Source organism: Syngnathus typhle, linkage group LG1 (assembly GCF_033458585.1).
Source record: "Syngnathus typhle isolate RoL2023-S1 ecotype Sweden linkage group LG1, RoL_Styp_1.0, whole genome shotgun sequence".
NCBI lineage: Eukaryota > Metazoa > Chordata > Actinopteri > Syngnathiformes > Syngnathidae > Syngnathus > Syngnathus typhle.
Window position 1 is genome coordinate 22,855,085 of NC_083738.1, and position 16,336 is coordinate 22,871,420.

At 47.3% G+C, this 16,336-nt stretch overlaps 3 protein-coding genes across 7 annotated transcripts; 2 read left to right on the top strand and 1 right to left on the bottom strand.

Annotated features, from left to right (window-relative positions):
• Positions 1–1,457: 1,457 nt before the first annotated feature.
• rab1ba (zRAB1B, member RAS oncogene family a) lies at positions 1,458–5,311 on the top strand. Its single transcript, XM_061286576.1, has 6 exons — positions 1,458–1,790; positions 2,690–2,762; positions 2,828–2,923; positions 3,012–3,107; positions 3,177–3,308; positions 3,625–5,311. Exons 1-6 carry the CDS (start codon positions 1,777–1,779, stop codon positions 3,817–3,819), a joined length of 606 nt encoding a protein of 201 aa, XP_061142560.1. The 5' UTR covers positions 1,458–1,776; the 3' UTR covers positions 3,820–5,311.
• Positions 5,312–5,946: 635 nt separating this feature from the next.
• peli3 (pellino E3 ubiquitin protein ligase family member 3) lies at positions 5,947–11,208 on the bottom strand. Of its 5 annotated transcripts, none has more exons than XM_061286537.1 (8): positions 11,030–11,208; positions 10,486–10,688; positions 8,889–9,086; positions 8,405–8,534; positions 8,189–8,290; positions 7,898–8,110; positions 7,052–7,240; positions 5,947–6,776 (listed from the first exon to the last, which is right to left on the bottom strand). In XM_061286537.1, exons 3-8 carry the CDS (start codon positions 9,059–9,061, stop codon positions 6,177–6,179), a joined length of 1,407 nt encoding a protein of 468 aa, XP_061142521.1. In that variant the 5' UTR covers positions 9,062–9,086; positions 10,486–10,688; positions 11,030–11,208; the 3' UTR covers positions 5,947–6,176. The 5 variants fall into 5 exon arrangements, with proteins under 5 accessions (XP_061142521.1, XP_061142530.1, XP_061142540.1 ...); XM_061286546.1 differs by having other exon boundaries at positions 8,889–9,089; XM_061286556.1 differs by having other exon boundaries at positions 11,026–11,208.
• A 785-nt stretch (positions 11,209–11,993) lies between these two features.
• rce1a (Ras converting CAAX endopeptidase 1a) lies at positions 11,994–15,203 on the top strand. Its single transcript, XM_061279470.1, has 9 exons — positions 11,994–12,110; positions 12,221–12,423; positions 12,735–12,837; positions 12,907–12,990; positions 13,130–13,208; positions 13,278–13,445; positions 13,522–13,593; positions 13,668–13,730; positions 14,027–15,203. The coding sequence occupies exons 2-9, from the start codon at positions 12,332–12,334 to the stop codon at positions 14,260–14,262; spliced, it is 897 nt and encodes a 298-aa protein (XP_061135454.1). The 5' UTR covers positions 11,994–12,110; positions 12,221–12,331; the 3' UTR covers positions 14,263–15,203.
• The last annotated feature ends 1,133 nt before the right edge of the window (positions 15,204–16,336 follow it).

The following is a 16,336-nucleotide window of genomic DNA, read 5'->3' on the forward strand; positions in this document are numbered from 1 at the left end:
CAGACAATTTCCATCTTTGAAAAAAAAAATTCAGACGGAATCATAATGAAAAAAATAAACAAGAAATGAATTAATTATTTAAATTGCTGAAAAAAAAACAAAGTATCCATCGAGTATATATACTGCTACTGATGGAATTTTGCATATTTCTGGAGATGCTGAGATTAGGGGGAGACCGATTTTAAGGAACTGGGCGAGAAACTGAAGGCTCTTTTGTCCTTGCTGCCTGTCCTGGAGGCCAGCCAGGAGGCCAACTCCATTAAGCTTGGAGGCTGCAGCTGCTGCCTCAATGGATTAACACGAACACTGTGAAAATTTCAAACAGTCGAGTCCAAGAAAAGAATTAAAAGTCAATGTGCTGCATCTCTAAAAACAAATGAAGGACCAACCAGCTTTAAATTTTTAGTCAAAATATACATTCAGTATGGCCGCGTGAAGAAAATCAATTACAAATGCTTGGTGAAATATTTTTATGTCGTTTATTTAAATTAAAAACTTCTATAACTTCCATCCATCATCTGTACTGCTTGTCTCCACGGGGGTGGCTGACGTGCTGGCGCCTATCCCAGTCTTCATCAGGCAGTAGGTGGGGGACTCCCTGAACTGGTTGCCAGCCAATCGCAGGGCACGCTGAGATGAACATCCATCAACACGCGCACTCACACCTATGGGCAATTTAGAGTACTCGATCGACCTGCCAAGCATGTTTTTTGGACATGGAAGGAAACCGAAATTTCCGGAGAGAATCCATGCAGGCCCAGGGGAGAACATGCAAACTCCACACAGGGAAGAATCGAATTTATAACCTCTGAACTGTGAGACAAATGCACCAACTTGCTATCCTGTGTCAGCAACTACCGTCATTTGATTATGCAAATAATGTGGTTACATATTATACGTGAAGTACGGGTTTGTTTTTTACATTAAAGTGACTAAAGCAATAGTTGTGACTTTTATTTATTTATTTTGGTACTAATTTACTGGCTGGTTTCCATTTAAAACAAAATATTTTGAGTGACTGTTTTTGGAATCGTCTGTATGGAATTTCGGAAGGGACTTGATTTTATATTGTGATTAACAACCAAACCGTATATGTTCACGTAAATCACAGGTGTCAAACTCAAGGCCCGGGGGCCAGATACGGTCCGCCACATTATTTTATGTGGCCCGCGAAGACAAATTGTGCATCAAATTCGTATGTCATTACTAGAATTGCAAATTGTCTTCACTTTTAATATCATTTTCTTAAAATACTTGACCAGTTTTTACTCGTCTGAGTTATTTGTCAGTTTGTTTTGTAGCTTTTACTGTATATAATATGAGGTATTCATACATTTACTTGGGTTGACAGTCATAATGGCCCTCCGAAAGAAGCTATGACTACAATGCGGCCCGCGAATAAATTGAGTTGGACACCCCTGCCGTAAATAGTCGGGAGCGACACGTCAACTTACGTCACTTCCGCTCATGCGCGATCAGGCACTTGGGGCTTCTACTGACCAACGGTCGCAGAAAGAAGGAAAAGCGAGTCTAACAGCGTCACACTAGCGAGAACTCGTCGAATATCACCGGGCCGCAATCCAACGACGAGGAATAAGCATTATATGACCAAATGGTGAGCGAGTAACGGTGACGGGAGCACGAAAAACGTTCATTCGAGTCCCTCGACGACCGAACCTACGAGCCATTTTGCCCGAGTCGGAAGGAAGAAAGAAGGAAAGCAAGGACGGAAGAAAAAAGGAAGTGTCGAGTCTAGACGGCGACAGCAGTGAGACCATGAATCCCGAATAGTAAGTTTGGACCTGTCGATTCGCTTTCACCTTGTAAGCGGACACGCGAGCTGCTATGCGACTGTTGCCTCGTCCTACGTCGTTGATGTTAATGTCACGTTAATTCCATGTTCGTTTGACGTCGGCGCTGGCCGCCTGGGCGTTTCATCCGGAAGTGTCAGATGACTACCTCGCCAGGATTTGACGCCACAACAAGAACAAAACGCAACACACGTACAACCCAAGTGTTTCCTAAACCGTATTGAATCTAAGCAAACAATTTACATCGAGGAAAAATGTCTGAAAAAAAAAAAACTATAAATCTTGACTTAATGCCGGTCCAGTTTCAACCGATGTACTCTGAAGTGAAAATCTGACCCATTAGCTTCCGTATGCGATTATTGTGCTTTATAAAATACAACCGCTGTACAGGTACGCACAAGTTCCTTGGCCCGTCTGCCACCTAGTGGCAGAGTATGGCATTGTTCGCCTGTCACTATACGTCGCTGTCACAAATAAGCAATGAGAAATTAACTTGGTTAGTTTATTGCCTCATCATACTTGTCTGCAAAATGAATGAACAGGTGACTTCAACAAAACTTGAATTGTCCATAATAAGCCCGCTTGAGGAAGGTGAGCCGACTGTAGCGGTCGGATAGACGATACTGCAAGTGGCAGATGTTTGATGCCTGAGCAACCAGCCTGAAATGAGACGGAGACACACACCCGCTCTTGTCACCGAATCCCTCCGTGTGCGTGTAAATGCCACACTTGTTCTCTGGTTTCTTCACAACGAACAACATTGCTAACATTGTCATTTGTTTCGCTGTTTAATTTTATCGTTGGCCATCATGAAATGTCGATGTTGGTAGCCGCGTTGCTAATGAACGCATGCTAATGGTGTGTTTTGCTCCTTCCAGCGACTATCTGTTCAAGCTTCTGCTTATTGGGGACTCTGGAGTTGGCAAATCCTGCCTTTTGCTCCGCTTTGCCGTGAGTGCCGCACCTGTGTCACCAGCCGGGCAAACAGCGTTCTTCTAATCTTATCTCCCTTGCAGGATGACACCTACACGGAGAGTTACATCAGCACCATTGGGGTGGACTTTAAGATCCGAACCATCGAGTTGGATGGCAAGACCATCAAACTGCAGATTGTGAGCACGCAAGCATGCACGCACGCACCCGTCAACATCGACAAGCGGCCTAATTAGCCTGTTAACGTGTCCCGTACCTCTTTATCAGTGGGACACGGCGGGCCAGGAGAGGTTTCGCACCATCACCTCCAGCTACTACCGCGGCGCGCATGGCATCATCGTAGTGTACGACGTGACGGACCAGGTAGGTGATCAGTGAGACTTTGTCTGGTGGTCTATGAAGTACAAACCTGAGGCGTGACGTCCGTCACAGGAGTCCTACAGTAACGTCAAGCAGTGGCTCCAGGAAATCGACCGATACGCCAGCGAAAACGTCAACAAGCTTCTGGTGGGCAACAAGTGTGACCTGACCACAAAGAAAGTGGTGGACTACACAACTGCCAAGGTGGGTCCGCAGCCACACGTTGCGCTCGTCTGCCGACTGAGTCTTTATTGACTCACACGCACGACTAAGGGTGTTTTGACTTTTTTGTCACTAGTTGATATGTAAAATTCCCCCCGAAAACAATGACAGCTGATTTTACAGAAAGTATTTCTGTGTGCCATTGCTGCATTTTTGTTGAAAACGGTTACTTATTTAAAACTAGAAACCAAACGGCATGTTTGAAAGCAAAGTACCACACTACAGTTCAAATAAGTGATGGAAACAGAGTCGAGACCCGCTGGGAATGTTGTCGCCAACGTTTGCTACTCTCCGGCAGGAGTTTGCTGACTCTTTGTCCATCCCCTTCCTGGAGACGAGCGCCAAGAACGCCACCAACGTGGAACAGGCCTTCATGACCATGGCGGCGGAGATCAAGAAGCGCATGGGCCCCGGGGCCACGGCGGGCGGTGACAGGCCCAATCTGAAAATCGAGAGCACCCCCGTCAGGCAGTCGGGGGGAGGCTGCTGTTAAAGGGGGGGCCCCAAACTCCCGCCTAATTCCCCACCTTCACCGCTGTCTCTGGTGTCAATTGATTCCCAGCCCCCTGTGCTTTCCTCTGTGTGCTTCCATCCGTCATCTCCATCTGACCTGGACCGGCCACATTGTTTTGCTAGAATATCTGATTTTTATGGATTGCCCCCGGCATCCTCACACAAGGTGGAGGTGGGGAGGGGGGGGTTGGCTGGTTTGTTCACTTTGCAAAGTCCACTTGGTCCTTGTCTGTTGCTTCTACGGTTATCCCACATTTAGCACGCCTTTTTTTTTTTTTCAATGCAATTTGATGACACTCCCACACCCTTTTCTTTTTTTCTGCCCCTCTGCCATCTTATCAGCCCAAATCTGCTTAGTGCACAGGTGCAAGCATCTGGCCGCTTTTGTCCCGAGCGCATGCAAACATTTGCGCTCCTGATGGAGAGGAAAGATTTTCTTGGGCATGTATCAACCCAATCCAAGGCCTCGTGAATTTGTTTCCATCCAGAACCAGGCGGTGGCTCGGCTCTTTGCACTACGAGGGCAAAACAAATTGCTGTCGGTGGGAGCTTCCCATTTGCGATAATCTTCCGTGTGTCTTTGGAGTCCTTCGATTCCACTTTGGTTTCTCGCGTGAGCCACGGCGTGCCAGGTTCAGGATGACGTCGCTGAAGTTGAGACATGTTGTCCAACTGAAACTGCTCTTTACTCTTGTCGGTTAGTTGTTTATTTGAGTGCACTCTCGTCCTGATAATGTTGGCTTATGACCAAGGACCTTGAAAAGTTGTGACTACATAGCAAAAAAAAAGTCTCATTTGTCTTTCCTCTGGGGATGACGTGCAGTGCCGAACAGAAGCTTGACTTGTAGGCTCGCTGATGCTTTTGAAGCATAAGGACGTTTCTGGGACGGACTGGTCTTGGGTTTCCGGACTAGGTATGATCTCTCGACTCGTCTGCAAATGAGTAGAGCAGCGGCTTCTGTTTGAGGACATTGGCGAGGAAGAGCATAAATGTGAATTCTTTTTTTGGTGGGTTAATGTTTTAATGGAGCAGGACTGAGTCAAAACATTCCTGATCTATTTGGACAATTGTGACACCGGTGTCATTCCAGCAGATGCCGGACATTTAGTGGATGTTGTGCTTTGATGACTGCTTAACTTGTTTCGACTTGCTCTTCTACTGATTTTAACGTTTTCATCGATTATTTACTGCTGGGCGGCGTGTCCACGCAAACTTTGATTCCGTAGTTGTACACGTGTCTCAAAGCAGGTAACGTCCACGGCTTTTGTACACATCTTTATGGACTTGTTTAAAAAAAGAAAACAAGAAAAAAACAAGTACATGCACACACACATAAATCAGGCACCTGTCAGTCACTTTTTTGTTTTGCTTGTTCACTTGGTGCTGTCTACTGCTGTTTTTTGACAATGTTTGTCTGTACATATTATAAATAACTATATAATAAAATGATGAAAAAGTTCAACAATAGAAATTGTCTTGTTGTAGAAATGGTCCTGTTTTGGGTTTTTTGTGTTTTACACCAGATCTGCTATTGCCACAGCAACCCTGTTTTTGTTATTTCTATCCATTTTTATAGTTGGACTCATTGAATCATAGTTACTTGCTTTTTTTTAATCTGTTGAATATTTAGTTTGATTTGCGATCCCATAAGTCATCTTGTTTTCACTTAAAGGCCATTTGACCATTATGCAAGTTTGCAATTGACACTAACTCCCACCCAGTTGGTCTTGGATCTAAGTAGAGATGTTCAAACGACCTTTAACCTCCTATGTGTAAAATTTCCTGACTAAGAAAATGTAAATTAAGGCATTTATTTCTAAAGCAAATGATTCAAACTGCAGTAGTTTAATGCCAACTGCTACTGAGGAGATTTACTTACTAGCTTTTGTTTCCTTGATGTATCAGTGGACAACTATTGATACATTCAAATTAGCCTGGTAGTTATTTTCTCTTATTTCCTCTCTTGTTCTTCTGCTGACCTTGAGTTATTTTTAGCACGGTGGGGCGTGTGGGGTACAGCTTGAAGTTGTGCGGCATAATCAGCACCTACCTTACAAAACTTGACATCATCTGGTGATGTTAGTGACACACAAATCAGTGTCACACTCATGTCCACATAATTTATTTACAAATTTTGCACACACACTCACACATACACACAATGTACCACGTGGTCCCTCAGTCTGGCTTTCACGTGTTAAAAAGGAATTGCGTTTGTTTTTACCGTTGGAACGAATAATTGTCTTTGATTTCAATGAAGGAAGGTGATTCGGGGAGATGAGCGTGGTGACGGAGCAAACCAAAGGGCTGTGTCCAGATGTGGCGTCCTGATGGCTTCAGTCGACGGGGCCTTGGAAGATGAGTTTAATGTGTCCCCGCTCTCCCGTCAACCAGGTCCCGCAGAAGGGGCAGGCGGCGTGGAAGGCGTGCGTGCCGTGCGGCAGCGGGATCTGACTCCATCCCGCCGCTGTCTTTTGGGAGCAAACGTGGCCGCAGGGGCAGAAAGCATGGGTGGGCGCTCCGGCGTCCAGATACAAGCCCCCCTCGCAGCCCAGCCACAGCGGCACGTAGGGGCCCACCCGCCTGCACATGGGGCACTCCCTCTCGCCCGTGGCGGCCGGGGCCGTGCCCCCCGGCCCGGCGGGGCTTTTCTCCTTGCGGTAGCCCCAGTTGTGGTAGCCGTGCACGTGGCCGCAGTTGACGTACACCCAGGGCTGTTTCTTGTCCACTATTTCGCGCTGGGCCAGGCTGGGGAAGGCCAGGGTGTTGAAGCCCACGGGGCACTGCGGCCGAGCGGCGTTCAGACCCTGGCGCAGGGACTCCAGCTGCTTGAGGGTGGGTGTGCGGCGCAGGGCGCTGGGAGTCCGCCACAGCAGCGTAGCCCCGCATAGGTCAATCAGGGAGCCGTCCTGGAGGGTGTTGGACTCGTTGTCCACCTGTGTCGGGGAAAGATCAGCGAGTTGAAAGCCGTCGGTTGTCCAAATCTTGCTGGTCCGCGCTAGTACGACAAATTGCTACGTGATGATAAAAGCAACACAGTGGAAAATCAATGTCTTATAAATCATACACATTGTTGTTCACCACCTTGCCATATTTGAAGGATTAGACCGTTCCTATATAGTCAAGTATATCAAACAAGCCCTGGCCAGCTTGTAGCTCCGCCCCTGCTTATGACACTTTCCTAACGCCACACATTGCCATCAATCCGTACCAATTTTCCCCTCTGCTGTGCCGATCGGGTCTCCCTCAGGGCGAAGACATTGCCGCAGACGGAAATTTCCCTCCAGACGCCCGGAGCCGGCTCGGATACAAAGTCGCCGGCTGGGTGCATGACCAGCACGCCGTTGGTGGTCAGTCCATCCATCAAGCCGTCCGACGTCCTCCACTTGGCGGCGCGTTCCTGTGGGGAGATGGAGGAAAAGATGGACGTCAAGGTGAGGAGGAAACATGGGGAGGGAAGATGGTGGAGGTGGATGACAGGTGGGTGCCCTTATATTTAGTCCTGTGCTGTAGTGACTCAAGCCGAAAGGTTCACCCACGCCTAAGAATAAACTCATTCAAATGAGCTGTCAATCAAAGGAAAACATTTTGTGGACAAATTGCAGGGACCAGAGCCATGTCACGGTTGGCGCAGAATTAAAAGGCGCGGCTCGTCTGCGTGCGTGCGAGGGGCCTCTGATAAATTTTGCATAGATTGATGTCATGCTGACTTGAGAAAGCTATTATTAGATCAGTGCCGCTGTCACGTGTCACCCTTTCAACAAATGGATGAAGCCTCTTTTTGTTGACTAATTCTAGCTACCAAACTGTTCCTTGGCGTAAGGTTGACGGCCGACTTACAACCCTCGTATGTCAAACTTCTGATCGCGAGTCAAACCAAAAAAAAAAATCCATTCACCGACGGCTTTTAACTGGAGAAATTTCCGAGTGAGTCGAGCGGGTGCTGATTTCGACGTGAGATAGCGGCCATTTGTCCAGGCACAGTTGGCTCGCCATCAATCTTCATCAATAACGCTAATGAGTTGCAATCACACGGCCATGAGAATGCCTCACTCACCCCCAGGAAGATGTTTTTGGAGGAGTCAAAGCCGGCGGCGTATATGCGGGCCGTGTAGGGGGCGTTGCGCTCGCACATGATGCGGCAGGCGTAACGGGAGATGGTGCTCTGCGCCGACTGACCTCCGCCCCCCTCCCCGCTGGCGCAGCCGCCGCCCCCGCCGGATGTGTCCGTCACCACAAAGTCGATCATGCTCTCCGTGGAGCGGCCGATCTGGCGGGAAACAAATGCGACGAGTCACTCAGATTTGTCGGGCGCTCCCGTCACGCGTTGCGTGCTTGTCACACTCACCTGGAACATGTCGGTGTTTGTGTCATGCGTGTACTCCACGATGACCGAGTGGCTACGAGAGAGCGTGTATGAGATGCTGTGCTGGCTTTTGTTGCTGAGTGCCTGCCAAAGAAAACGTCCAGCATCGTGCTCAAGTCAAGGCAACTTCAATCTCCCCCCCCTTTTGGTAAAAGCGAAATGCTTTGGGTGGACTGCTCCGGGTGTTGTGTTAGTTACCTTGGACACAAGAGGTGTTGAGATGTTGTGGATGACATCAGGTTTGACCCCATTGGCTTTTGGTCTCTTATAAAGGGCCAGGCGACTCTTCCTGCGACCTTTGTCTCCGCTGGCCAGCGAGCCATTGTGCCTGCAAAATATCGCACAAACTATCAAGTCCCAAACAGAACTTGAACCTTTTTTCATGTTCCAAATTTCAATCCTGTGTCCACCATGACATCACTGCAAAAAGGGCTACGATGCGTAATGGACCTCTGGAGTTTGGGTTAAACAAATAGCTCTGACCCGAGGAGTTCTTCAGAGGTCAATCTCGGGGCCCCTATTGTTGAATTAGTACAATGCAAGTTGAAAATAATTTTATTTGGCTAAACTCAGAAAAAGCTGAAATCATTGTCTCATTTGGATGCGCTCTGAACAAGCGAACCTCATCAGCGACAAACCGTAATCACGGAGGTGCTTGCGGGAGCAAATTTGGGCGTCTCACCCCAAGACGATGAGCTCGCCGTACGTGACGGTCTCCCTGTCATTGGGAAAGACTCCGTCCGGAAGCTGAGAACTGGAGCCCAAAGGGGGCGAGGGCTGGCTCTTGTTGCAGGATGGGCGCAGCTCCAACGACGGGGGGGGACACAGCGCCTCGGAGCTACCCTCCAAAACCATGCCCACTGGCCACCACCGGGGACTGCTGCTGGGGAGGAGGGGCACACAGTTAGCACATCAGCGTCTCTTCTGCCGTGCACAGCACCTCCACTCAGAAGCATGACGCAGCCACAGACGGTTAGACACTTTATCCTCCGTGTCAGCCGATGAGACAGTCATCGCGATTTCCTGTTCAACATTAAGGCAACCACGTCGAAATGTGACCATGAACGCAACTACGGGTGACCTTTTATTATGATGAAGAAAAGCTGAGAAGATCTTCACCGTCAAATGACGGCCAGCCGGAGGCCATTTTATTAGCCTGGCTGGAAATTGGAGGGGTGGGGTGGTTCAAAGGAGGAGCCCGGACAAAAACGCATCCAAGCCTTCCTTCGTGACGCCGACATGCTGCTACTTCCACGATGGTTGCACAAATGCCATCTGCTCGTGGGGGGAGAGGAGGGATGGAAAGGTGATTGCTCGTTTCCCCACGAAAACACCAAAGGGAAAGCGTGAGGGAGACGAGGCGGGAGCTCGGCCTTGCAGGGCTTTCCTCGTGTGCGTACGACGGCAACAGCGTGGCAGCCAGGGTGATGGATGGCCACGCTTTTTTCTAATCAAGCCACTGTCGTGTCTCGGGGGTGGGAAAGGGAGGATGAAATAGACAAGAGAAAGGAAGAGGAGAGCCACTCAGGAAGTCCTCTTTTGTTAAAGCCATCCCAAATATAAAGCAAGCCGTGGAAATATACTCTGCAACCAGGTGACAAACGACGTGACATAGTAATTGAATCTATCTCTTCTCCTGACCTTGAATGGAAATAGAAAACGCGTTTGCATTTAATAGCATCAAGCGTGCATGTGTGTCTGTTGCACATTATGTAAGATGAAGACTGCTACGTGCCTCCCACACAATTCCCGCTTCTCTGGAATGCTCCGAATTTCAGCTATACTAGCACCACTGACTAGCAGGATCAAAAGCCGCCAGGCCTGAAGAAACAAACTTTGGGTAATAAAAAAAATGGATGGCAGACAAGTAAAAGGTCAAAGGTCATCAAGTACGTAAGAGGACTTGGAAACGTCCGCATTGGCTGGAACCTCGGTCAAAGCTAGTTCATTTCTCGTGTTGAACTTTCCGGGCCAAGCCGACGAGAAGAACATCCAAACGTTTGTCGTCGCAAAGTTTGCATCACACGAGAAGCATCCCTGGTGTCGCCGTGGTGATCAGGATCCTCCTTTGTGACTAAAAACAGTCTTCTCCTTCATTTTCAGGCTTTGTCGTGCCACTGCCTGCTGAAGTTGACACAGAAAAGCGCAAACTATGTTGACTTAAGAACAGCCCTCGCTGGCTCAAATGAAAAAAAAGCAAAGACAGCATTTCCCTTCTTTTCATTGGGGACGGATCATTTGAGATACAAGTTTGGGTTGCTGGTGAAGCCAAGGAATACCTTCAACTCGTATCTCAAGGTGCCAAGAACCACATTTTCCGCCCTTCCTGTCAGCAGTGTGGTCCTGAGCATTGACAGGAGCAGCATCAGCCGTTTTGATCCTCAAGACCAAGCCCACAATACGTCCTCCTCATTCTCGAAAGATGATGATGAGGGGGAGGAGGAGAGGGATGGAGTCACTTGATCAAGAGGCCATTAAACGCCTGTGAAGACGACAAGGGCGTCCAGTGAGCTTTTTGTCTTCACAAGTCTTCTGCGACTGACTGGCTTTAACATGTGCAGACGCTTCCTTTGTTTTTGTACACGCGGCCTGCCACGCACGCGCACGCTGGGGATTCCGTTTCCAAAAAAACATCAGCACGCGCGCGCGCCTACATACACCCCCACCCAAAAGAGCAGCTGCAATTCCGGATGCGACAAGACATGAATGCGACATTAATGTCGGGCACAAATGGAGCAGATGACAGCCGGAGCTGCCATTTGCTTTCGCGGACGCCCTCTGCCACAGAGGCACAAAAACAAACGCGGCAAACGACTCACGTACGCGCTGAGCTTTTCCAACCGGGATCGCAAAACGCTTTGGAATTCCTCCTTGGGAATTGGGGCTCCTGACAGTCCACGTCAGTCCCGCCTAGAGGGAAGAAGGGACGCGAGGATCAAGAGCCCCTCGCTCGCTCGCTTGCTGGCTGGCTGGCTCACTCACTCTCTCCTGGAGAGATGGGGAAATTGGTGTTGCGTTCAAAGAACTCGGTAAATTCCCCTTTGTAAATACGCGGCCAAAAGCTTATTCATCTTCACAGTCACACAGTCACAGTAGCTTGAGATATAATAGTAGCTCTTGAAGGAATCCGATACCCAGAAATCATCAAGTGGCCCGTGGAAGTTTCCACTTTTAAGTTAAATTTGTGCCTAATCACGTTTATTTTTGCTTTTCAGTTTTATGTTTTGCACTTTGAAGGGCCACTGGAAGGCTACACAATACAGTGCATGTGTGATGTTAGTACATCCAGCCAGCCATGCATCCATATATACATTTGTATATTTTGCCTTGTTTTGCTCTGCTTTCCGCTGTCAGGTCGACGCTATTAATGAGAAACTTTCCAATTACCTTGTCTAGGTAATTAAGTATCCATCCAGCAGCCATTTTCTATTCTGTTTATACCCACTGGGGTTGCGGGCGTGCTGGAGACTAACCCATTTCTGAAGTCAGGGCGCGGGCGTTATTATTATTATTATTATTATTATTATTATTATTATTATTATTATTATTATTATTATTATTATTATTATTATTATTATACAGTATAACTTACGTCAAAGTATTTCTTTTTTTTTTTGGAAGTAGCATAATACCAAAACTGTTTGGGGTGTTTTTGCAATTCCTCGCAGCTCTACATAATTTCATCCATCCATCCATCCATTTTCTGTACCGCTTAGTCCCCAATTTCATCCGAATTTCTCACTTAGCCGTCCATTTCCGGAAAATTGTGCTGCGCGCTTATGGCCAGCAGGTGGCAGTGTTGTCAACTGCCCAAAGGCAAAGAGGAAGCAGACCGGTGACGGTATCAACCAGCGTCCGAGAAAGTAGCCGTTTAGCTAATAACGTCAACTAATGTGCCGAAAAGGTCGTATGCACTCTTTTCGCATCCTCTTCGTGGCTTAGTTGATCGAGTTGAATCTTCTATTTGGTCTCACAGCTATTTTTTACCTTGATACATATCCGATTTTTATTCAGACACGAAAGCCGCCCGATCGTAGTTGGAGGAAAACATGTCCTGTTCAGATTGAAATGGAGAAACATCCGATTCAGGACACATCGGGGGGGAGATCGTAATCGACCTGCAGTATGAACATAGCCGTAGTGTCGGTGTTGTCCTGTCTGCTGCTCGCCTGCTCTTACGTTGGAAGTTTGTACGTGTGGAAAAGTGAGCTGCCCAGGTAAGTCGTTAGATGGTGTGAGTGTGTTGACTTCCCAAATGATGTCCGAACAGTACACTAAAATAGCGAGTAGTAGAAAGTACTTCTCCAAACCATGATTCCTTTTTGTAAATTGTGCCGATATTTCGCGTCACTTTAGCCTCCACTCAATTAAAATTGCACGTACTGCATTAATTAATTTAATGTTGTTTTGTCCAAACTGCTGTAACACTTTCTTCCTTCCGCTAGGGATCAAACGTGTGTGTGTTTTTGTTTGTTTATTGATTGATTGATTGATTGATTGATTGATTGATTGATTGATTGATTGTCAGGGACCACCCGACTGTCATCAAGCGGCGGTTCACCAGCGTGTTAATCGTCTCAGGCGCGTCGCCTCTTTTTGTGTGGGCATGGAGGGAATTCACAGGCATCAGGGTAAGTGTGTTGAAGATGGAGAGTTATTGTGGCTTGGTCCAGTTCTATCACTTTGCGTGTGTGTCTCAGATGGGGCCATCACTTCTGGCGCTCATGGGGATCCGCTTTGAAGGCTTTGTCCCTGCTGTCATCTTTCCTCTACTGCTGACCATGGTAAGATGGCACAAGTCCAAACGTCAAAGCGTGTTAAGATGGGATTTCCATTTTGGGACTCCACCAAGGTGAAAGCCAGGTGTTATAGAAGTTAAAATGAAATAAAAGTATACCTAAAAAAAACTCAAATGTACTGTAGGTCCTCTTTCTGGGCCCCCTGACGCAGTTGGCTATGGACTGTCCCTGGAGCCTCGTGGACGGCATCCGGGTGGCCCTCGGTGAGTTGGCGCATGAGACTTTTTGCTGGGAACGTTGACACGTTGAGTTTAGACGATTCCGTCTCGCAGACCCGTACTTCTGGGCGGTGTGCTTCAGTGACATGCGCTGGTTGAGGAACCAGGTGGTGGCTCCGTTAACAGAGGAGCTGGTGTTCAGGGCCTGCATGCTGCCCATGTTGGTGCCCTGCTTTGGCCCGGCTCTCGCCATCCTTACGTGCCCGCTCTTCTTTGGAGTGGGTGAGTTGAGCCGAGAAGAGGGCAAAAAAAGTTCTCTTTACTTTACGATGGATGACGTGTTGTTGTTGTCTTGCAGCTCACTTCCATCACGTGATTGAGCTGCTGCGTTTTCGGCAGGGGACGCTGTCAGGAATCTTCCTTTCAGCAGGCGAGTCATATTCTGCCCATCTTCTAACACACGACAATGCTAATCTTATAGCTCTTTGTCTCGTCCAACCACAGTGTTCCAGTTTTCCTACACAGCCGTGTTTGGGGCCTACACAGCCTTCGTCTTGATGAGAACAGGTAAGAAATGTTCAGTACTGTCACCCCGCGCAGATACACAGCGGTGAACCCCCCCCAAAACTAATAAGATCAATAACCCAGTAGCTCACAAGAGAGAACATTGCACATGAGTAACAAAGAAGAGAGCAATAAAAGTAGAAAAGTGAGAAATTAATAACAAGAACAATAAGTAATAATTGAAGGTCGATTATTATTTTGTGAATAAGAATTAATAGCAGAAGACGACAAAATGAAGTGGATTAAATGTAAACAAGGCGGCAAGTTTCCATCCACTCGTGCGTCTCCCTTGTTTCCAGGTCACCTGGTGGGTCCGGTACTCTGCCACTCCTTCTGTAACTACATGGGTTTCCCCGCCATCACTGCGGCTCTGGAGCACCCCCATCGTCACACTGTCCTTTCTTCTTACCTGTTGGGGGTCCTCCTCTTCTTCCTTTTCCTCTTCCCCTTCACCGACCCGTCCTACTACGTCCCCCCCACACCGCTGTGCACCTTGGCCTCTTCCTCCAACAGCCTCTGCCTCGCCTCATCTTGATCCTGGCCTGTTTCTCTCCTTCCCTCCCTCCGTCTGTCTGTCTGTCTGTCTGTCCGTCCTCCACCTTGCTCCAAGATGAAGACGATACAGAGCTCAGGTCTGCAATACTGCAATGGCGACCACTACTTTGTTTACATTCACAATCATCCCCAATAGGGAACATCGGCGGTGCTTTTGGCAGCAAGAACTTTAAGGAAGAAAGAAGGACAAAAAAAAAAAAAGCGCAAAACACTCTATAAGCTAAACTTGTACTGTGAAGACAACATTGACTGATTTGAGCAATAGAAAATCATGAGCATTTTATTTCCTAAGTAAAGGTGGTGGTGAGTGTTTGCTGTTGTGGTCTTTGTGTGAGGCCAACACTAGAAGGCATCAGAGAGCGTTCCATTTTTTGTTGTTTTTTTTTTTCTGGTCCATTACAGAGAAACACTATTCATCAAGAGCTGTGTCACAGCTACTGGCTGATTTATGGTACAGTTTAAAGAGGCTTTTCTGTGCCAAGATAAACATTTGCTGGAAATAAAATTAGTTAGTCCAACCTTTCCCCCAAAGCGGCACATCATTATGCCACCTCCTAAAGCGCCGTCACTCGATTTCCCCTCTGTCCTTGGCTTCCTTTTGACTTGTACTTCACTGTCACCGACCACTTTTGTATAAATGATCAGGTAGGAAAGACAAACACTGAAATGTGATTTCGCTTGCTTCGGGTGTGATGTAAAGCGTGACAGCAGAGGAATCTATTTTTGCAAAGCTTGAGCAGCTCTCCTATTTTTCTAGAGGCAATAGAGAAATTTCAAATGTGCTTATCAACAATGAGTCCAGGTTTTCCTTTTTCCCTTGTGATGAGCGCAGGGAATGTGAATGGATCGCAACACTCTTTGACATAAATAATCCTTATCTGTAAAAAAAAAAAAAGTTTGTAAATAAATTTTATACATGTCGTCATGATTTTTTTCTCTTATCTGAAAAGATAGCTTCACGTCTGATGCTAAGTCTTAATTCATGTCAATATGAAGCGCTTGCTATTTTCCACCTTTGTTACATGGGGGGGGGGGGGGTCACGTTTTCCCGCAATGTTTACTTGATCTCGGTCCCCTCAGTTGCCTCGCTTGACATGCAAGGCCGAGCTATTGCATTTGCAAATCTATCTAGCTTGAGCTCCAATTTTTTGCGTCATTGTTGTGACTGAGTGGAAAAAACAAATAGTGACAACATAATTGCGTCAATGTTTTTCCTCACTTTGTGTCGTTGCTTTGCGTAGCGGAGCCGTTCGCTCTTCTCATGCTCCAGATGGACGACTCCAAAGGGATCAATCAAACGCGGAATGTGGGGACCTCATAATTGTCTTGCGTGTTTCTCGGCCGATATTGGATGTAAAAAGCTGAAACTGGGCAGAAAAAAAAAGTTAGTTTTACATCTCGGGCTTTAGCGTTGAGTTGGAATATTGAGTTAATTTCCTCCTGATTGTTGTTGCTTCCTAAAAAAAAAAAGCATCGCGCTGCTTGCTGGGTTAGCATTAGCTAAAAGGCTTACAAAGGCATTTTGGCCTCACGATCTTATCGTGAGCGTGGGGCTGACTTGAGGAGTCGACCCTGGGGATGCGGGGGTGTACTTTCAAAAGTGTCTAAACAAAGAAAAAAAACTTTCCTGACAGCAAGTCACTGTATGTACAGCTGCTTTATTTTGGCAATATGCTTTTATAACAGCCTGGACTGCAATGAATAGTTGACGACAAAGGGTCCTTGCCCTTTGACCTATCGATGACGCGACATCCCTAAAAGAAAAAAAAAATGTCTAGGAGCAGTTTTTTATTGCGCGTGAAAGTGTCATCTGTCGTCATGGAATTTCGTCGACCTCGAGTGCAGCTTGTTCCCAGAAAACTGGAGCATCCATGAATGTTAGGAGAACATCTTTGTCGTCCATTTGTATGAAAATCATACAGCTTTCTTCCCGGGAGGTTTCTTTCCCACTTGTTTGTGCTCTCCCACCGTTATCATGAACGATCCTGCATATTTTGAAACACTCGAGCTTTGCTGGAGACGTGATGAGAATGTGGACGATTGAAACGATCTCA

What these genes read in the sequence shown, in the direction of transcription:
- rce1a (XM_061279470.1), top strand. Translation starts at nt 12,332, where the DNA reads ATGAACATAGCCGTAGTGTCGGTGTTGTCCTGTCTGCTGCTCGCCTGC. An exon ending in AGGAATCTTCCTTTCAGCAG is followed by an intron (nt 13,594 to 13,667) that starts GCGAGTCATATT and finishes GTCCAACCACAG; the next exon opens with TGTTCCAGTTTTCCTACACA. An exon ending in CTTCGTCTTGATGAGAACAG is followed by an intron (nt 13,731 to 14,026) that starts GTAAGAAATGTT and finishes CCTTGTTTCCAG; the next exon opens with GTCACCTGGTGGGTCCGGTA.
- rab1ba (XM_061286576.1), top strand. An exon ending in TGTACGACGTGACGGACCAG is followed by an intron (nt 3,108 to 3,176) that starts GTAGGTGATCAG and finishes CGTCCGTCACAG; the next exon opens with GAGTCCTACAGTAACGTCAA. An exon ending in TGGACTACACAACTGCCAAG is followed by an intron (nt 3,309 to 3,624) that starts GTGGGTCCGCAG and finishes ACTCTCCGGCAG; the next exon opens with GAGTTTGCTGACTCTTTGTC.
- peli3 (XM_061286529.1), bottom strand. Translation starts at nt 9,061, where the DNA reads ATGGTTTTGGAGGGTAGCTCCGAGGCGCTGTGTCCCCCCCCGTCGTTG. An exon ending in CAAACACCGACATGTTCCAG is followed by an intron (nt 8,111 to 8,188) that starts GTGAGTGTGACA and finishes GTTTCCCGCCAG; the next exon opens with ATCGGCCGCTCCACGGAGAG. An exon ending in CACAGCAGAGGGGAAAATTG is followed by an intron (nt 6,777 to 7,051) that starts GTACGGATTGAT and finishes TCCCCGACACAG; the next exon opens with GTGGACAACGAGTCCAACAC.